Source organism: Pongo pygmaeus, chromosome 1 (genome assembly GCF_028885625.2).
Source record: "Pongo pygmaeus isolate AG05252 chromosome 1, NHGRI_mPonPyg2-v2.0_pri, whole genome shotgun sequence".
Lineage (NCBI taxonomy): Eukaryota > Metazoa > Chordata > Mammalia > Primates > Hominidae > Pongo > Pongo pygmaeus.
Window position 1 is genome coordinate 1806163 of NC_072373.2, and position 22530 is coordinate 1828692.

The window sequence follows — 22530 nt, forward strand, 5'->3', positions numbered from 1 at the left end:
ATTTATTGATTTGCGTATATTGAACCAGCCTTGCATCCCAGGGATGAAGCCCACTTGATCATGGTGGATAAGCTTTTTGATGTGCTGCTGGATTCTGTTTGCCAGTATTTTATTGAGGATTTTTGCATCAATGTTCATCAAGGATATTGGTCTAAAATTCTCTTTTTTTTGTTGTGTCTCTGCCAGGCTTTGGTATCAGGATGATGCTGGCCTCATAAAATGAGTTAGGGAGGATTCCTTCTTTTTCTATTGATTGGAATAGTTTCAGAAGGAATGGTATCAGCTCCTCCTTGTACCTCTGGTAGAATTCGGCTGTGAACCCATCTGGTCCTGGACTTTTTTTGGTTGGTAAGCTATTGATTATTGCCACAATTTCAGCTCCTGTTATTGGTCTATTCAGGGATTCAACTTCTTCCTGGTTTAGTCTTGGGAGGGTGTATGTGTTGAGGAATTTATCCATTTCTTCTAGATTTTCTAGTTTATTTGCATAGAGGTGTTTGTAATATTCTCTGATGGTAGTTTGTATTTCTGTGGGATCGGTGGTGATATCCCCTTTATCATTTTTTATTGCATCTATTTGATTCTCTCTTTTTTTCTTTATTAATCTTGCTAGCGGTCTATCAATTTTGTTGATCCTTTCAAAAAACCAGCTCCTGGATTCATTAATTTTTTGAAGGGTTTTTTGTGTCTCTATTTCCTTCAGTTCTGCTCTGATTTTAGTTATTTCTTGCCTTCTGCTAGCTTTTGAATGTGTTTGCTCTTGCTTTTCTAGTTCTTTTAATTGTGATGTTAGGGTGTCAGTTTTGGATCTTTCCTGCTTTCTCTTGTGGGCATTTAGTGCTATAAATTTCCCTCTACACACTGCTTTGAATGCATCCCAGAGATTCTGGTATGTTGTGTCTTGGTTCTCGTTGGTTTCAAAGAACATCTTTATTTCTGCCTTCATTTCGTTATGTACCCAGTAGTCATTCAGGAGCAGGTTGTTCAGTTTCCATGTAGTTGAGCGGTTTTGAGTGAGATTCTTAATCCTGAGTTCTAGCTTGATTGCACTGTGATCTGAGAGATAGTTTGTTATAATTTCTGTTCTTTTATATTTATTGAGGAGAGCTTTACTTCCAAGTATGTGGTCAATTTTGGAATAGGTGTGGTGTGGTGCTGGAAAAAATGTATATTCTGTTGATTTGGGGTGGAGAGTTCTGTAGATGTCTATTAGGTCCGCTTGGTGCAGAGCTGAGTTCAATTCCTGGGTATCCTTGTTGACTTTCTGTCTCGTTGATCTGTCTAATGTTGACAATGGGGTGTTAAAGTCTCCCATTATTAATGTGTGGGAGTCTAAGTCTCTTTGTAGGTCACTCAGGACTTGCTTTATGAATCTGGGTGCTCCTGTATTGGGTGCATATATATTTAGGACAGTTAGCTCTTCTTGTTGAATTAATCCCTTTACCATTATGTAATGGCCTTCTTTGTCTCTTTTGATCTTTGCTGGTTTAAAGTCTGTTTCATCAGAGACTAGGATTGCAACCCCTGCCTTTTTTTGTTTTCCATTTGCTTGGTAGATCTTCCTCCATCCTTTTATTTTGAGCCTATGTGTGTCTGCACGTGAGATGGGTTTCCTGAATACAGCACACTGATGGGTCTTGAGTCTTTATCCAATTTGCCAGTCTGTGTCTTTTAATTGGAGCATTTAGTCCATTTACATTTAAAGTTAATATTGTTATGTGTGAATTTGATCCTGTCATTATGATGTTAGCTGGTTATTTTGCTCGTTAGTTGATGCAGTCTCTTCCTAGTCTCAATGGTCTTTACATTTTGGCATGATTTTGCAGCGGCTGGTACCGGTTGTGCCTTTCCATGTTTAGCGCTTCCTTCAGGAGCTCTTTTAGGGCAGGCCTGGTGGTGACAAAATCTCTCAGCATTTGCTTGTCTGTAAAGTATTTTATTTCTCCTTCACTTATGAAGCTTAGTTTGGCTGGATATGAAATTCTGGGTTGAAAATTCTTTTCTTTAAGAATGTTGAATATTGGCCCCCACTCTCTTCTGGCTTGTAGGGTTTCTGCTGAGAGATCCGCTGTTATTCTGATGGGCTTCCCTTTGATGGTAACCCGACCTTTCTCTCTGGCTGCCCTTAACATTTTTTCCTTCATGTCAACTTTGGTGAATCTGACAATTATGTGTCTTGGAGTTGCTCTTCTCGAGGAGTATCTTTGTGGCGTTCTCTGTATTTCCTGAATCTGAATGTTGGCCTGCTTTGCTAGATTGGGGAAGTTCTCCTGGATAATATCCTGCAGAGTGTTTTCCAACTTGTTTCCATTCTCCCTGTCACTTTCAGGTACACCAATCAGACGTAGATTTGGTCTTTTCACATAGTCCCACATTTCTTGGAGGCTTTGCTCGTTTCTTTTTATTCTTTTTTCTCTAAACTTCCCTTCTCGCTTCATTTCATTCATTTCGTCTTCCAGGGCTGACACCCTTTCTTCCATTTGATCGCATCGGCTCCTGAGGCTTCTGCATTCTTCATTCGAGCCTTGGTTTTCAGCTCCATCAGCTCCTTTAAGCACTTCTCTGTATTGGTTATTCTAGTTATACATTCTTCTAAATTTTTTTCAAAGTTTTCAACCTCTTTGCCTTTGGTTTGAATATCCTCCCATAGCTCGGAGTAATTTGATCGTCTGAAGCCTACTTCTCTCAGCTCGTCAAAGTCATTCTCCGTCCAGCTTTGTTCCGTTGCTGGTGAGGAACTGCGTTCCTTTGGAGGAGGAGAGGTACTCTGCTTTTTAGAGTTTCCAGTTTTTCTGCTCTGTTTTTTTCCCATCTTTGTGGTTTTATCTACTTTTGGTCTTTGATGATGGTGATGTACAGATGGGTTTTTGGTGTGGATGTCCTTTCTGTTAGTTTTCCTTCTAACAGACAGGACCTTCAGCTGCAGGTCTGTTGGAGTACCTGGTGGCCGGCCGTGTGAGGTGTCAGTCTGCCCCTGCTGGGGGGTGCCTCCCAGTTAGGCTGCTCGGGGGTCAGGGGTCAGGGACCCACTTGAGGAGGCAGTCAGCCCGTTCTCAGATCTCCAGTTGCGTGCTGGGAGAACCACTGCTCTCCTCAAAGCTGTCAGACAGGGACATTTAAGTCTGCAGAGGTTACTGCTGTCTTTTTGTTTGTGTGTGCCCTGCCCCCAGAGGTGGAGCCTACAGAGGCAGGCAGGCCTCCTTGAGCTGTGGTGGGCTCCACCCAGTTCAAGCTTCCAGGCTGCTTTGTTTACCTAAGCGAGCCTGGGCAATGGCGGGCGCCCCTCTCCCAGCCTCGCTGCCGATTTGCTGTTTGATCTCAGACTGCTGTGCTAGCAATCAGCGAGACTCCGTGGGCGTAGGACCCTCCGAGCCAGGTGCGGGCTATACTCTCCTGGGGCACCGTTTCCTAAGCCCGTCGGAAAAGCACAGTATTCGGGTGGGAGTGGCCCGATTTTCCAGGTGCCGTCTGTCACCCCTGGAAAGGGAACTCCCTGACCCCTTGCGCTTCCCGAGTGAGGCAATGCCTCGCCCCTGCTTCGGCTGGTGCACGGTGCACTCACCCACTGACCTGCGCCCACTGTCTGGCACTCCCTAGTGAGATGAACCTGGTACCTCAGATGGAAATGCAGAAATCACCCATGTTCTGCGTCGCTCACGCTGGGAGCTGTAGACCGGAGCTGTTCCTATTCGGCCATCTTGGCTCCTCCCCCCGTTTATCTTATTTTAAATGTGTTGAGCTTCTTAATTTTTTTTTACATTTGAGAATTTGTCAGGGTTTTTGTTTTATTCTTCAGCCCAACAATTTCTATTTCTTTTTATACTTTTCTCATTTTCTTAATTTCATGTGTGTTTTCCTGTTTTACTATTGGGCATTATTCAAATGATTATCTCAAATTTTTCAGGTAACTTTTACATCTCTATTTCTTTAGGGTTGATTTCTGGGTATTTATTTTTTTATTTATTTATTTTTTGATTGAGCCGTGTTACCCTAATGTATATGTTGCAATCTTTGGTTGAGATTTGGGCACTAAAAGCCACCTGTCAAAATCTTTATAAAATGGCCTTGTCCTGGGTGGTCTGACACCAAGTGACTTGGGCTAGGGTTTCCATGAGCCTCTCAAACCTATTCTCAGGATGTATGTTCTCTGGAATTTTGTGTTTAATTTCCAGTTAAAGAGGTTTACTCTTGTTTCTTCTTTCTTTCTTCTCTAATCAATTATTTGCTAAATCTGTTGCCTGTCTGTGGTACTGCAGCCTCTCTGCTGCTATAACAATTATTTACCTTTGGTCTCAGCACAACCAACCTTTAATTCAAAGGGAAACAGAAACTAGTCTTTGGAAATTCCATCAAAAGTATGGGCATATGTGCCACTACTATCTCTATTGAAGGAGAAGCTAGGAGTTGGGAGTTTATTCCTGAAGTCATTATGCTGTACTGAGGAGAAGAAAGAGTTGTGGTGGGTAAATGTAACAAGCTTTTCTTCCCCTTGTCTATGGCTTTTAATATGGTTTCTAGAGTTCTCACAAAGGCATTTTGTTCAGTATATTTTTGTTATATTATGTTCATCAAAAAATCGGGGCCTGTAGTATTTTATTATGCTATCTCGCTAGTGTGTTGGGTATAATTTCATATATTAGCTTTTTAAATTATATTCACCTAAGTCCAGTAAGTTGGATAATACGTTATTTTAATTTTTTTCAGCTGTTTCTTCTCATTTCACCCAAGACTTCTTGCCAGAGCATGGTATAAAAGATTCATTTCAAAAAGTGATACTGAGAAGATATGGAAGCTGTGGCATTGAGAATTTACACTTAAAGAAAGATTGGGAAAGTGTGGGTGAATCTAAGGTGCAGAAAGAATGTTATAATGGACTTAACCAACCTTTATCAACTACCCATACCAAAATCTTTCACTTTAATAAATGTGTGAAAGTCTTTAGTAAATCATCAAATCTAAATAGACATAAGATAAGACATACTGGAGAGATATCTTCCAACTGTAAAGAATGTGACAATTCCTTTTACATATCCTCAATTCTAACTCCACTTCAGAGAATCCACACTGCAGAGAAATCCTACAAGTGTAAACAATGTGGGAAAGCCTTTAAGCACTGCTCATGCTTTCTTGAACATAAGACAATTCATAATGAAGAGAAACATTACAAATGTAAAGAATGTGGAAAAGTCTTTAAATCCTTCACAAGCCTTTCTAATCACATTATAATTCATACTGGAGAGAAACTCTATAAATGTGAAGAATGTGGCAAAGCTTTTAACCACAGTTCAAACCATGCCAAACATAAGAAAATTCACACTGGACAGAAACCCCATAAATGTGAAGAATGTGGCAAAGCCTTTAACTGGTTCTCATACCTAACTCTACATAAAAGAATTCATACTGGAGAGAAACCCTACAAATGTGATGAATGTGGCAAAGCCTTTAACCAGTGTTCAAACCTCACTAAACATAAGAGAATTCATACTGGAGAGAAACCCTACAAATGTGAAGAATGTGGCAAAGCTTTTAACCGGTGCTCACACCTTACTGAACATAAAAGAATTCATACTGGAGAGAAGCCCTATAAATGTGAAGAATGTGGTAAAGTCTTTATATCTTGTTCAAGCCTCTCAAACCATAAGAGAATTCATACAAGAGAGAAATGCTACAAATCTGAAGAATGTGGCAAAACCTTTAACCACTGCTCAGACCTTAATGTACCTGAGAAAATTCATACCTGAGAAAAATCCTACAAATGTAAAAAATGTGGCAAAGCCTTTAATACCTGCTCATGTCTTACTCAGGACCAGAGTTCATATTGAACTAAAGAATTACAAATATAATGACTGTCAAAACACCTTTCACAGAAAAAAATAATTTTACCACAGATTAATTTGTTCATTAATGGAACTTTAATTCTGTTTTTTTTTTTTTTTGGTCTACATAAATCTGTCCTTATGCCAGTACTATATTGTTTAATTACTGTAACATTGTAGTAAGAATTTATGTCAGGAGTGTAAGTTACTGAATTTTGTTATTATTTTTCAGAATTCTTGTGTGTTTGATTTTCTTTACATGTTTATATGGATTTTAGGAAGAGCTTGTCAATTTATATTAAAGAAAAGCTACATTGGAATTTGCATTGAATCTGTAGATAAATCTGTTGGGTATTTTGATCTTCATATTCAGTATTGTTATATTTGAATATTGAGTATATCTCAGTTTATTCAGCTCTTTGATTTCCTTCAGCATTTTAAATAATTTTCAGTGTATAGTATGTGCAGTTATTTTGTTAAGTTCGTTTCTAATTTTTTTTTCTAGGATACTATTAATGAAATTTTAATTTAATTCTTATTTTGTTTATTCCTATAATATAAAAGTACTGTCTAACCTTGTATGTTGATCTTGTGGAATTGATGAACTTCTTTATTAGCTCAAGTAGGTTTATATTTATTTATTATTTTATTTTATTTTATTTCGAGAGAGAGTCTCGCTCTGTCACCAAGGCTGGAGTGCAGTGGCCAGATCTCGGCTCACTGCAAGCTCTGCCTCCTGAGTTCACGCCATTCTCCTGCCTCAGCCTCCTGAGTAGCTGGGACTACAGGCGCCCGCCACCATGCTCGGCTAATTTTTTGTATTTTTATTAGAGACAGGGTTTCACCATATTAGCCAAGATGGTCTCGATCTCCTGACCTTGTGATCCGCCCACCTGAGCCTCCCAAAGTGCTGGGATTACAGGCATGAGCCACCACACCCAGCCTCAAGTAGGTTTTTAATGAATTTCTTATACTTTTAAAATACAACATTATGGCAATAAAAGACTATTCCACTTTTTTTCTAATCTGGAGAATTGTATTGATTTTTCTAGTATAATTTTCTGGCTCATACCTCCAGTACAATGGTGAATAGTGGTAAAAGTAGAAATTCTCGTCCTGTTTTCAAACTAGCAGATAAAGCCCCTAGTCATTCACCATTAAGTATATTACCTTTTGGTGTGGAGTTTTTCATCTTGGCTCACTGCAGCTTCAACCTCTTAAGCTCAAGTGATCCTCCCACCTTAACTGCCTGAGTAGTTGGGACAACAGGCATACACCACCATGCCCAGATAATTTTTTTAAAAAAATATTTTGTAAAGATAGGGTCTCCCTATATTGTCCAGAATGGTCTTGAACTCCTGGCTTTATGCAGTCTTTCCACCTCAGCCTCCCAAAGTTCTGGGTTACAGGTGTGAGCCACTGCACCTGGCCAATTTTGGTTTTTCATAGAGGCCTTTTAGCAGGTCTCAGAAGTTTTCTTCTAATAGTTTTCTTGGTGTTCTATCATTCATAGGTGTTGAATTTATCAAACTTTTTCTATTTAAATTATTACATTTTTACTTTATTCAAGTAATATTGTATCATATTAAACCAACATTGCATTGTGGAAATACCCTGCTTAGTCATGGTATGTAATCATTCTTATACCTTTTTGTATTCTTTTTTTTTAATATTTCTGAGAATTTCTGTGTCTAAATAGGATGTTATTTCATAGTCATCTTGTGATTCTTTTGTCTCATTTGGGTATTATGGTATTACTGGCTAATAGATGGATTAAGAAATGTTACCTCTTCTACTGCTTGAAGTTTTTGTGAGAAATTGATGTTTTTCATTAAGTGTTGATGAAATGTACAACTTAAGCAGTTCATAACAGCTATTCTATCTAAAAAGATTTAATTTTTTTGTTATATGGATATAAGTATATTCTATTATATATAATGAAACAATTCATAAGATTCTTTCAGTTTACTTTTGTAATCCATTTCTATCAGTATTTTTTATTTCATAGTATGTCATGAACAATATTTTGGGCACTTGACATGGAATAATTTGAAAAAATAGAGAATGAGTCCTGTACTACAATCAATAAATAACTCAAAATTTTCTCCATTTTTAGGATGAAGAATATGAATATAGTTCTGTTACATAATATTTGTGTTTACTGTGTGAGACAAATGAGTTACTGAATGTAAAAATAATTAGTAAAACTGCCCTTTGATTTTGGAATGTATGAAGCAGGCAAATGGCCTACCTTCTATTTTTATCAATATTTAGATAAGACAGAAAAATAAATTTTAATAAGATATACAGAATAATCTTGCATTTGAAGAATGCTACGAAAAAAGATAGTTTGGAGGAGTAGTTAGTATTTGGCTCATATAATGTGTTAGGTACTATTCTAAGCCATTAAACATTTGTATGCTTACTACCTAAGAGTTTAAAGTGAAGAAATCAAAGATTCATTGAAAAAGAAAAATTAAATTTTAAAAAAATTGTATTTTTAATTGAAAAATAATAGTTGTATATATCTGTCTACAGTGTAATATTTTGATATATGTTTATATTGTAAAATTATTAAATCAAGTTAATGTCTATAACCTTATATAGTTTTTGTGGTGAAAACATTGAAAATAGTCTTTATAGCAGTTTTGAAATACACATTATTTATTATAGTCACCATTCTGTGCAATTGATCACTAAATCTTATTTCTCCTAATTGAAACTTGGTACACTTTGAAGAACATTTCCCCTCTTTTTATTCACCCCATCTCCTAGCCTCTGTCACATTTTCATTCATATTAAGTAACATTAAGATCATTATGGAAATTAGCTTTTGGTGTCCCACAACTAAATGAACATAAATAATGTTAACTTTGTTAGGAAGTTATACTAATTAGGCATAGGAATAAATGGCAGCTATTTTTGCCAGTAAACAAAGGATGCCCATTATTTTCAAATATTAGATATAAGTATTTTAGGTGGTAAAGTTTTAGGCCTAAAATACGTTATTGAATTTATTACCCCAGAAACCCAGCAGGTCATATTTTCTGAACATTGTAAATAACAATAGAAATTATTGACTAAAATGTTACCAGCAAGTACTATCTCACCACATGAAAACTGCACTGAAATTTTTTAATTTGTGGTTCAAATGGAAGACTCAAACAGATTCTTTTCATGGATTCATGGAAGTGCTAATGAGGAAGCATGGTGATTGAAGCCAAAAATCTGAATTCAGGTAAATAATTCTGCCAATATTTTCTTTTTTTCTTTTTCTTTTCTTTTTTTTGAGACAGAGTCTTGCTCTGTCGCCCAGGCTGGAGTGCAGTGGCGCGATCTCCGCTCACTGCAAGCTCCTCCTCCTGGGTTCACGCCATTCTCCTGCCTCAGCCTCCCAAGTAGCTGGGACTACAGGTGCCCGCCACCATGCCCGGCTAATTTTTTGTATTTTTAGTAGAGGCAGGGTTTCACCATACTAGCCAGGATGGTCTCGATCTCCTGACCTCGTGATTTTTCCGCCTCAGCCTCCCAAAGTTCTGGGAATACAGGCGTGAGCCACTGCGCCCAGCCAATTCTGCCAATATTTTCTCAGTGGTGTAGAAAATCAGTAGTTTTGGCCATATATAGGTACTGTTCTCTGAAGTAGAGTACGTTTATTTCAGAAATTAGTGCAAAATGTAAAATCAGTTCCCTAGTATTAAACTCTACAAATTATTATTACTTTACAGTATGTTGAGGAACGGATATGTTCTAAATAAAGTAACTTGAGATTTCTTGTCTGTTATGAAAAAAAATTGTGTAAAATGGATTTCATGTGTACACTGTTGACATTTGTGCTTGTTGGAAAACTACTATAGATTCTACACATTTTAAATGTAGAAAGGTAAAATTCTCAGAAAGTTACAAGAATTTTAAACGACTGTATAGTGTTGAAAGTGAAAGTGAAATATGATAATTTTCCAACTAGAGAAGCAAACCACAGAAACCATTTAGGAAAATAATCAACTGAGAAGTAAGTGCTTCTCTTAGATATGGGTGATCAGAGTTGACAAATCCATGTGGGTAGCCCAACTTGCCATAAAGGAAATTTAAAAAACAAAGACATAAACTGCAGATGTCTCAAATGTAGTATCTCCCATAAGTGAAAAGAAAATTAAAACTTATGTTACACACGGTTATAGGACTTATTTTTTAAATGTTTAAGTCAACACAATGAGAAAAATAGGAAAAAGAAAACTGTTAAAGAGCAAAAGACTACAAGCTTGACAAGCCATATTTGAAAAAGAGCCAAATACAAACAGCTGGAAATAGAATCAACCTACTTAATACACAACATACGGGTGAAATATTATATTAGTCTCAGCTGATGAGATTAGTGAACCGAAATACTGAGCATGATTAATGTAGTTAAAACAGTAAAAAGAGAAAACACCCGCCGACCCCAGCAGAAGGGACTAAGGCCTGGCCCCTGGCCCCCCCAGAGCCCCAGCCTCTAAGGCAGTCTCCAAGGCTTTGGAAGTAGCTTCTGAAGATGAGTTGGTGGGTGAATTCCTGCAGGACCACAGTGTACACCTTGTATCCCCTGCCCCTCAGACCTTCAAGATGGATGAACTCCTGGCTGAGATGCAGCAGATTGAACAGTCAAACTTCCTCCAGGCTCCCCAGAGAGCCCCTGGTGTGGTCGACTTGGCCTTGTCTGAGAACTGGGCCCAGACTGTCTTGCAGCTGGAGATGCTGTGGATGTAATTCAGGATTATAATGAGATAGACTGGTCCCAATCATTCATTTCTGAAGTTACAAACCCCTTGGCCGTTTCCCCCACCCGCTGGGCTGAGGAATATTTGGAGCAATCGGGAGAAGCTGTGGTTGGGACAGCCTAAGGGAGCAGCAGCCACCGATCGTTGGACGACGAATGTCATCCTGAGGAGGATCTGCAGCACATGGCCAGTGACTTTGTGGCCAAAGGAGATGACCCCAAATTGGCTAATTCTGAGTGTACATCAGATGCCTGGGTTGACCATTCACAAGACCAGTAAACACAGCTGCCGTTGATAGGGAGTCTAAACGCGCCAAGTCAGCTGCAGAGTTGCAGACAGAGTTGGAGGAGATGGCAAAACGGGATGCTGACACTCACCCCTGGCTTTCTGGCTATGATGACCTCGCATCAGCTTCCTATGATAAGGGGTACCAGTTGGAGGAGGAGAACCCCCTGCGTGATCACCCTCAGCCTTTCAAAGAAGGGCTGCAGTGACTTCAGGAGAGGGCCCTCCCAAATGCTGTGCTGCTTTTTGAGGCAGCTATGCAGCAGGATCCTAAGCACATGGAAGCTTGGCTGTATCTGGGTACCTCCCAGGCAGAGAATGAACAAGAACTGTGAGCCATCAGAGCATTGCAGAGGTGTCTGGAGCTAAAGCCAGATAACCAACAGCACTGATGGCGCCGGCTGCAAGCTTTACCAATGAGCCCCTGCGGTGACAGGCCTGTGAAACCCTGCCACACACCAGCCTGTGCCTATCTGGTGACACCTGTTGAAGAAGGGGCTGGCGGGGCAGCAGTGGGCGCCAGCAAGCGTATGTTGGGATCTCTGATGTCTGATTCCCTGTTTCTTGAAATGAAAGAGCTCTTCCTAGCAACTGTGCAACTGGACCCTACATCCACTGACCCCGAGGTGCAGTGTGGCTTGCATATCCTTTTCAACCTGAGTGGAGAGTCCGACGAGGCCACGAACTGCTTCACAGCTACCCTCAGTGTTCGTCCCAATGACTATTTGCTGTGGAATGAAAACCAGAGTGAAGAAGCAGTAACTGCATACCGCCAGGCCCTTGAGCTCCAGCCTGGCTATATCCAGTCCCGCTATAACCTGGGCATCAGCTGCATCAACCTTGGGGCTCACCGGGAGGCTGCGGAGCACTTTCTGGAGGCCCTGAACGTGTGGAAGAAAAGCCGGGGCCCTCGGGGTGAAGGAGTGCCATGTCGGAGAACACTTGGAGCACCTAACGTTTCACATTGTCTGTGTTAGGCCAGAGCGATGCCTGTGGGGCGGCTGATGCCTGGGATCTGTCCACCCTCCTAACCATGTTTGGCCTGCCCCAGTGACAGTGGGATGGGCTGCCCTGTGGTGTCCGCCTAGATGGGTCCCCACTCTGGATGTGATGTGAGTCCCTCTCCCCAATTGCACCTACCAAGCTGATGGGCTGATGACCATCAGCGGTAAGGCCTTTCAGAAGCTGCCTCAAGATAGGGGTGGGTAGTCCGTGTTCCAGTTCCTAGATAGTCGTAGGAAAACAAGGCTTGTTTTCTCTGAGTCCCTTAGTAATTCAAGGGCTGCACATCCAGCTACAGAGCTCTCTGTTTATCATGCCCGTTCTTGAGGATGCTTTTTGGGTAGGACCCAATGATCTAGGCTAACTGTTGTCATCAGCTGCCATTTCTGATAGGGTCTACCACATTTGCCATGTCTGTCCTTTCCCCCACTGTTACTGGGAATTGGTAATAGTTCAGTGCAAGTAGGAGGTTCATCTGCTGTGCGCCTCTAATGACAGGAAGTTCATCTGCTGTGCACCTCTAATGACAGGAGTTTCATCTGCTGTGCACCTCTAATGACAGGAAGTTCATCTGCTGTGCGCCTCTAATGACAGGAGGTTCATCTGCTGTGCGCCTCTAATGACAGGAGGTTCATCTGCTGTGAGCCTCTAATGACAGGAGGTTCATCTGCTGTGCGCCGCTAATGACAGGAGGTTCATCTGCTGTGCACCTCTAATGATAGGAGGTTCATCTGCTGTGCGCCTCTAATGATAGGAGGTTCATCTGCTGTGCACCTCCAATGATAGCAGGTTCATCTGCGCCTCCAATGATGACTGCCTGGGATGGGATGTTAGGAGTTGGCCTGGTGGATTGAATTGTTTATTTGGCTCTGCAGAGCTGAGTTTTGGTAGGGGTGCTCATAGTTCCGTCATTCTTGGACCTCTCCTGGCTGAGCTCCGATTCCCTGTGAGCACGATGCTGATGCAAAAATGCTGTGTCATCATATCAGCAGTCCTCAGGAGCTGCCAGGGCCAACAGTTACAGAGTGAGTGTGGGGTGGGAGGAAGGTTCACTTGTGAAATGAGGCTGGGTGAGAGCAGGGAGGGACTAGATCAGATGAGATCAAGAGCTCTGTTCTGGGTCCTTGGTGGGAGAACAGAGCAAGTGGGAAGTGGGTGTGATGAGTACAGCAATCCCTCCTCCTCTTAGAGGTATCTGTGAATAGGAATTGGGCTAACTCTTCTAGTAGGTTGGTTCAGAGGTTGCAATCTTGCCAAATTTCTAGCAAAGAGCAGGTTCAGTGTTAGCATAAGCCTTGGCTGTACCTCTTGAAATGTTTCTAGGGGACAGCACTGGAAAATCCCCTTCCCCCATATTGTCTCCAGAAGGTGAAAATTGAGGGAAGATGAGGGAGCAGCTTGGATTCTTCTCAGTTGTCCCTTGCATGGGGAGATACACTAACCCCCAGAAATGACTGCTAAGCCTCTTGCCTTGTCTTCAGTGGCTAATGATCAGATATATATATATATATACATATACATATATATATATTTTTTTAACTACCATGGTCCCAAGATTCCATTCTGAAATTTATTTTTCTTCTTGTGAATATGTGTAAATGATTTACAAATAAGACTAAAATATTTGTTTAAAAAAAAAAAAATGAAAAGAAAAGAAAACAGCCAGGCCCAGTGGCTCATACCTGTAATCCCAGAACTTTTGGAGGCTGAGGTGGGCAGATCATGAGGTCAGGAGATCAAGACCAGCCTGGCCATCATAGTGAAACCCTGTCTCTACTAAAAATACAAAAAATTAGCTGGGTATGGTGATAGGCACCTGTAATCCCAGCTACTCCAGAGGCTGAGGCAGAAGAATCGCTTGAACCTGTGAGGCGGAGGTTGTAGTGAGCCAAGATGGCACCATTGCACTCCAGCCCAGGCAACACTCCGAGACTCCATCTCAAAAAAAGAAAAACATAAAACAAATACATATATCTATGAAGACTAGAATGCTAGAATGAGAAGGAATAGGACAAATCTCTTTTTTTATGGGATATATTAAAAGAATTTGAGGCTGGGCGCAGTGGCTCACGCCTGTAATCCCAGCACTTTGAGAGGCCAAGGCGGGCGGATCACCTGAGGTCGGGAGTTCGAGACCAGCCTGATCAACATGAAGAAACCCCGTCTCTACTAAAACATACAAAATTAGCCAGGTGTGGTGGCGCATGCCTGTAATCCCAGCTACTCGGGAGGCTGAGGCAGAATTGCTTGAACCCGGGAGGTGGAGGTCGCGGTGAGCCAAGATTGCGCCACTGTACTCCAGCTTGGGCAACGAGCAAAACTCCATCTCCAAAAAAAACAAAAAAAATTCGAATAATGCCTTTAAGAGTTGGTGGTTTGTAAGTTTCTAAACTGAAAACCAGACATAAATCCTTGAATTCAGAAAGGCAGTGTGTCAAAAAGTGAAAAAAAAAAATTATTTAAAAGAAATAAGCTGGATAACACCAAAGAGAAGAAAAATACTCAAAATCAGTGTGAGAAAGAGGTAAGTGGTAAAGATGAGAGCAAAATTTCTACAGCTTTTATAAAACCCAAAACATAAATAGGGATGGAGCTAAGAGAAAGTATTTATTAAACCTAGAAGTAGATACTAGGCTAAAATACCTTTAACAAAAAAGGGTAAATTAAAATATATTTTTAAAACCCTGAGTGATTTGTTTACCAATAGGAGCTTTTTAAAAGTGTACTTCAAGAAGAAAAAATAATATTTCATGTATAAGATTAAAAATGAAAGTGTGGCTGGACACGGTGGCTCACACTTGTAATCCCAGCACTTTGGGAGGCCAAGGTGGGTGGATCACGAGGTCAGGAGATGGAGACCAGCCTGGCCAACATAGTGAAACCCGTCTCTACTAAAAATACAAAAATTAGCCAGGCGTGGTGGTGCGTGCTTGTAATCCCAGCTACTCGGGAGGCTGAAGTAGGAGAATCGCTTGAACCCAGGAGGCGGAGGTTGCAGTGAGCCGAGATCATGCCGCTGCACTCCAGCCCGGGCAACAGAGCGAGACTCCATCTCAAAATAAAAGAAAGTCTAAGAGACTTGATTTGGAAATATCAAACCCTGATGGACATTGAACTAAAGAAATTAGACTTTGGCAGCATCAAGCAACTATTTAGATATAATGACATTGCTATTTAATTCATTGCATTTAAGTCAGTTAACAAATCCTGTGCTATTTGCATAGTTTAACTGGTGGCAGAAAAATCTATTTCTCTTCAGAAGATTTTTGTCCCAGTACAACCTTGTTAAAAATGGGTGGCACTTTGATAGAATATTTTTTAGAATATTGATGATTCTTCTGTCAGGACTGATTTGTACCAAAGGACAGACAGTGGCACAGAGAGTGACCACAGGCATCACAGGCATCTGGACATCCGGGATGACTGGGCCATGAACCCACCACATGGTTAAGGAGGATGAAGTAATAATGTCCACTGAGTACGTGACCACAGAGCAACTCACCAGAAGACACAGGCTGGTCTGCGTGGCCCTTTTCTCTGGGGAGGCTCTTGGGGAGCGGCTGATGTTGCAAAGCCTCCAGTATCACCTCTCATGCCTGAACAAGAGAATGACCGTGTACGTACTGGAGAGCAGCATGATTCCTACAAAGAAAATATTCTGAAATTACATTAGAATAAAAATCAGTCCCCCGAAGATGGAGCTCGTTGGAGAAAGTGAGCAGAAGTCACTGACACTCGGTAAATTGAATTGGTCTGGGTCACATTGAAATAAGCTACAGTGCAGATGATCGTGCTACTACTGGAAGATAATTTATGTTTTTAAGTCTCACCTACCACAAGATGCTAGGGCTGATGGTGATGGCCTGGAGCATGCTCAGGAGGCAGGTGGTGGTGATGGCCAGACCCCTCATCACCCTGTTCATGGAGAATAATGCTTGACATTTGAAGTTCTTCCAAAAATTCAGTGACTCAAACACCGTCTAAAGAGAAAAAAATCCACTACAGTGGGGTGCATCATTGAGTGAACAAAAGTCAAGTGACAGGTGATCAGGTCTGTGTGCTTCAGCCTGTGATCCAGGAGTGTGAAGATGAAGAAGAAAAGGAGAAAGGTGTTGACTGGGACTGCAATGTCAGCTTGAAAATAGAAAGTATTTTTTAGTAATTACATAAGCCAAAATTGTGTTCTTAATAATGAACTTTATGTATTTTTCACATTTTACCTTTTTTTCTTTTTCAAGACAGGGTCTTGCTCTGTCACCCAGGCTGAAGTGCATTCTGGGCCCCCTGGGCTCAAGTGGCCGCCTGCCTCCGTCTCCCAAACAGCTAGGATTCCAGGTGCAGCTAATTGTTAAAAAATTTGTAGTGGGGATGGAGTCTCGCTACGCTGCCAGGCTTGTCTTGAACTCTTGGCCTAAAGTGATTCTCCTGCCTTGGCCTCCCAAAGCACTAGAATTACAGGTGTGAGCTACTTCACCTGGCCAGAAATTGGCTTTGTACATCAGAAAAACCCAAAAAAACTCACTTCATCATTATTAATTCTGCATTAGTCAAAATTATCACAAATCACTTTTATTGTTTTATCCTCTTAATCTTGATAAGCTCTATCTCATATAAATTCTTGATAATCCAGCCTCTGCATCATTTTCTACACCAATTAATATGTGAAATACCAACACATTCACGGTCTTCCCCTTATGAGATGCACACTATCTATTCCTGGGTATAGATACCCATGGTACCTGGGCATCCCTCTTTAGAAATCGTATCTTTGTTCTGCATTCTTATTTTATATTTAGCACATTGATGCTACAAATATATAAAATTACCCAATCATATGTGCACAGTGGAACTGAATAAAATTTATGCTAATAGGGAAAGAATCACCAAAACAGTTGAAAAAATAATATCTAGTTGTCTTTCTGACATGCCGACCTTTCAACGCTTTTAATTCTTCGTCTCTCACATTTTGAACCTTTGTGATTAGACATTTGAACCTACCATAGTAATTTAGGATAGTATCCTTATTTTTCACCAACAAATTAGCAATTTTGATCCCATGTGCAACTTCTCATACCCATTGCCATGGAATGTATATTTGCTGTATCTGAGAATTAGAACATGGACACCTTTGGAGGGCATTATTGTGCTTACCAAACCCTATTAGCTGTATCACATAAAAATAGCTCTGGCTCTCTTACAGTTTAGTTTCCATCTCAAAAATAAATTATCTACATCTCAACAGAGGATCGCCAATGTCCAGCTCTGAATTGTCAAGAGAATAACACTAGTTGTAATCACTTTGTGACAACCATAAAGTTGCATCAAAATGATCAAATGTTGATCCTTTTCTTGAGATTCCACTTAATACAGAGATCTCCTCTTTTGCTTTGAAAACTTATTTCTCCAATAGTAAAGGTAATTTCCCTCTAGTTTTATTAGGATATCTGTAATATCAGAACACCTGGCATAATTTCACTGAGCAATTTTGAAATTACTCTCTAATGTTATGGCCAAGGTGCAGGCATAATTGTTTTATCAAATTAATCCAGTGATTAGAACAAGTCAACTTAATGATACAAAAAATTAGAAAACCATTCCACACCGCTCAGTTTTTTTCTGAGATGACAGCTGTCCAATTATATTTTAAAGGTCACTTATCACAATACCATCCCAGGTATGGAGCTATAGGTGATAGATTAGCTAGATGTAGATATCTCCATGCAGAAATGGTGACAATTAGTATTTTTGGCTCTTACTCAGAAATTAACAGCTAAGGTAGAAAATTTCTCTAAAACAACCTCATATGTATGAGCTAATCATTTCAACCTCATATGTTGAAATGATTGTTAATACATCTTCAAAATCTTAGTAAAGGAACACACTTCCAGAACCAAACAACTGACAGTTCCATGAACATGCACCTTAACCCTCAGCACAACTTGGTTTTGCTGTCATGATAAAACCAGGAAAAGAGCCAGGACATCGTTGATTTAAGGGCTTAATGGTCTCTCTTTTGGGGATTATAGCTCCAGTAAAAGAATACTTGGACATGGACTATTAATATATGTGCAATTATTTATAAACTACATGTCCATATAAATTTGTTAATAAAACACATGGAAGCCGTATAACAGAAAGAGATAAAATAGGAAATCTGATGTTTTATTCTCTTACCCTAAGATAGATTTAGCTCACCCCATGTATTTCACACCCTTCTCTCTACAAATAAGGATCACATGCTGAAAAGTACTTTATCTGCTGAATCATCAGATGGAGTCTCTCTCCAACAAGTCTCTTGAGGTCACTGGTGTTGAGACTACACAAGAAAGGATCACAATACTGTGGATTAGAATTGACAGCTAAAGTATATTATTTTTATTATTCCTTTTGGAAATTTATCTCTCAGAATCTAACTACTGACCATTGTCAAAGACATATTTGTGCACTCAAAAGTCATTTGTCGTTTATTTAAATTTTAAAGTTAATTTTCTGTCCTATTTTTTACTTGATGAATCTGGCAACTTCACTATGAATCACAGGATTTACCATAATATGGTACTGACCTGGGAGAAACAATATAGAAGAACATAATCAGAGAGCTTTTCTGTAGGTGGGTCAGAGTGCAAAGGACTGTTGGGTCCTACCTGATACATTAAAAACTGATCAATCTAAATGCACATCTCAGCCCTCACTATGAGAAGTGACAGCCATGGGTGGCTGGGGCTGAGGGTGAAGCTCCCGAGCCCTCTCAGGAAACAGATAATGCAGATCGATCAAGTTCATCCTCATGTTGGCTTTCACCTCAGACTATTCTAAATATTGTAAGTCCCAGGTATTTACGTAATTATGAATAATGATGGGAAAAATTTATCATTAAATGAACAAGAAACGAAAGACTGATTATAAAGTCTGTGAGCTTAATCGACACCGCTGAAGAAAAGAGGAGTGTACTGGAATGAAAAAGCCATTTACACAAATCCACAAGCAATTTTACATGCAATTAATGTGTTCTTTGAAAAAAAAAAGGTTTGCTGAGACCTCTCTCCTCAACTATATTACAATATATAATTTGTATTGTTGTTTATGATAGATGGTGTCATTTTATAAATGACTGTACAGTGATCATTGTAGTCATTTAAGAATATAATCTTTATGATAAAAGTATCCCGTGTTTTGTTTTATTAATAAAAATGTCATTGTTATTATACACAAGTAACAGCCAGCATTTTAAAACCTATGACTGGTCATTGATAACATAAAATGATTATGAGAATTTCACGTTAAAGTCAAAGAGGAGATGGCTAATGCATGCTGGGCTTAATACGTAGGTGATGGGTTGATAGGTGCGTGGGCCCAGACTCCCCTTTTCTCTGGAGAAAAGCCTTTTCTCTGTCTGGAGAAGCCAGACAGTGGGAGCAAGCACTTCCGAGGCTGTGGGGGTGGGGGAACCTTCCTGAGCTCTCCAGAGTGCAGAGATGCCTGGGTCTGCCTCTGTGGCAGCTGTGCCCAGGAGGATGGGCCTCCTGCCTGCTCCAGCTCCCAAGAGCACAGGGATGCCCAGCTCACCTATGGGTCAACCCCCAAGAACATTTATAATTTCTCTAGAATGGCATAACCCTTCTGAAAGCTGACGGGGACCTTGGGAATCTTCTTTCAGAGGGTCCTGGGTCAGGGATGTTGGCCTGGCTGTGAGACAGACAACCTCCTACCCTCCCTGTACCTCCTGGGCCAAGACGTGGAAGCCTCACCAGGATGCACTGCCACTGGCAACAGGCCAAGAACGGGGTCCGCTTGGGAGGCGCAAGTGGTTCGGGGGTCCCAGGAGAATTTAGAACTTCCTGCAGACAGATGCCTCTTTTTCCTCATTTTTGGTCCAACTGATATACTGGATAGTGAGATAAACCTTACATTTTAATTTTTATGTATTTTTTCATTATATGCAAAATGTATATTTAAACAGACACTGGATTTGAAGGGAAAAGTATTTGAGATTCATTCTTTTCTTTCAAGTGTCATTTAGTCCTATATACATAGGTTATATATATATATATATATATATAGTGTATATATGTAGCATATATAGTATGCTCTCTATATATATATACTATGTATATATATAGTGCTATATATATATACTATGTATATATATAGTGCTATATATATATACTATGTATATATATAGTGCTATATATATATACTATGTATATATATAGTCCTATATATATATACACAGTGTCCTATATACATACACATAGTGTCCTTTATACACACACACAGTGCGTGTATATATATACACACACACAGTGCGTGTATATATATACACACACACAGTGCGTATATGTATATATATATACACACAGTGTGTATATATATAGTGTGTGTATATATAGCATATATATAGTAATATATATAGTATATATGTAGTATATATAGTATATATGTATATATATATACACATACATATGTATATACACATATATAGTAATATATATGTTATATGCTATATATATATAGGACTGTCTCTCTATATATATACACACACACATATATATAGTCCTATATACATAGTCCTATATACATAGTCGTATATATATAGGACTATTTCATAGTCCTATATACAGATTTGCCCTATGTGTAACGACTATGTAGATAAAAAAGTTATGAAATTGTTTTTGGTTTTATAATGCTATATTAAAAACATTGAAATTCACCAGCTGAACAATCTATGCAAGGGTATTATGGTTTTTTGTTATTGTTGTTTAAGTCCTGAAATACACAGATAAGAGCTGAGTGAGTAGCCACTGGTGGAGAAACAGTCTTCACAGGGCCAGTATTTTTCTGCCCCGTCTCATTTGGCTGCTGATCAACACATGTCATTTAGTACAAACAAGCAAACAAAAACAGCAATATGCTTGTGTGCCCACCCCAGATGCTTTATGTGCAATAATGAAATGAGGAAGGGGAAGATAAGAGAATGGAGAAAAGGATACTGTACCAGTCAGAACATGGAGTCAGAACGTGGTGTCAGAATGTGATGAAATCACATTGTGGTTTTCTACATGAGAATGTCTGCTGGAGCTGTAGGAAGAAGTCCTGGGTGAAGGAGCAGGTGTGTTCTTAGAAGACCCTCCTGTCTGCTGCTGGAACACATCACCTGTTTATTCGTCCACCATTTCCCGCTTTGCAGGTGTGTCAGTTTCACTGAGTGACCATCCGTAAAATCCAAATCTGATTTGCCTCATGGCCAAACCCTGCCATTCACCATAGGCTTCCACTCTTTCATTCAGTGATGTGTACTTCTTCCCCTTCAACTGCGCCCCAGAACCATCCTACCCTCCACCTTCAAATTCACAGAATTGTTGTTCTGTCTTGACTCAAACTTTTTTCCTGCCACAGCAGAGCACTGAAAGTCTCTTAAGTTACAGCTTCACAACAGAAGTCTAAAGTCTGCACAGAACTAGCAAATCTGCAGCCGTAGGAGCAGCAGAATGACCAGGCAGCAGAGCTTTATTCCATGTTTTCATCCCCATTCCTACAACAGCAGTGGCAGCAGCAACAACTGCTACTACTTCTAATTGTGGTAAAAATACTTAGAATAATAATGCATAATAACAATTGTAGTCGACATTTTTGGTTTATATATGATTATTTGTAATGTTCTACAATTTACCTTTAGTAATATACACAAAACTTTTGTCATAAACATCAGGACCCTAAAACACCACACCTGATGAATGAATCTCACCTATGGACCTAAGGTCTTCACCTGCTGGTGCAGGCCCTCTCACCACTCCATCTCCAAACAGAGGATCTGGTCCACCTTCTGAGTCAATATAGTAGCCCTAACACTCACATGATCTATTTGAGGTCTTGGAAAACAACCTTTCCTTGTTAAAAATCAAAGGATGGGCTGGGCACGGTGGCTCACGCCTGTAATCCCATCACTTTGGGAGGCCAAGGCGGGCTGATCACGAGGTCAGGAGATGGAGACCATCCTGGCTAATACGATGAAACCCCATCTCTACTAAAAATACAAAAAAATTAGCCGGGCGTGGTGGTGGGCACCTGTAGTCCCAGCTACTTGGGAGGCTGAGGCAGGAGAACGGCGTGAACCCGGGAGGCGGAGCTTGCAGTGAGCCAAGATGGCACCACTGCACTCCAGCCTGGATGACACGGCGAGACTCCATCTCAAAAAAAAAAAAAAAAAAAAAAAAAATCAAAGGATAGCTTCAAATTGTATTCAGCTGTTTCGTTAAATTGCAGCAGGAAGAAATTTTTCTCAGCAGGTCTATTTTTATGTCACTTGCTTTCAGCGTAAGAGGTTATTTCAGACACAGAGGTTTGATTTAGTCTTTGTTGAAAATCATAAATAGCCTACAAACAACAAAAAGGGATGAATAGGATTTGCGTTCATGTGGAGTGCATCATCTGTGCTTTTAAATTTATCCTATGAAAAGAAATAAAAAATATATAATATCGAACATTGGTTTCCTAAATTAGGAAATCAACCATTTCCTCAAGTTATTCCAAGTTCTTCCAAGATGCTTCAGAAGCATTCTCTGGAGGCAATTGTTCCAAATGGTGAAGAGTACTAGATGGATCAGAATCTCACAGGATTCTTGCTTCTATTGCAGAAGAGTTACTTTCCAGGACTTCAAAGGTTTAAAGAA

At 40.0% G+C, this 22530-nt stretch overlaps 1 protein-coding gene and 1 pseudogene across 2 annotated transcripts in view; both read left to right on the forward strand.

The window, feature by feature from the left end:
- LOC129033391 (zinc finger protein 682-like) overlaps positions 1 to 8416 on the forward strand; it is a 31289-nt gene extending 22873 nt beyond the window's left edge. For both annotated transcript variants that reach the window (XM_054481899.2, XM_054481908.2), the window contains exon 6: positions 4705 to 8416. In XM_054481899.2, coding sequence (XP_054337874.1) covers positions 4705 to 5741 — 1037 coding nt within the window. In that variant the 3' untranslated portion in view covers positions 5742 to 8416. The remainder of the gene's footprint in view (positions 1 to 4704) is intronic.
- Positions 8417 to 10026: 1610 nt separating this feature from the next.
- LOC134739613 (peroxisomal targeting signal 1 receptor-like) lies at positions 10027 to 19205 on the forward strand (annotated as a pseudogene).
- The last annotated feature ends 3325 nt before the right edge of the window (positions 19206 to 22530 follow it).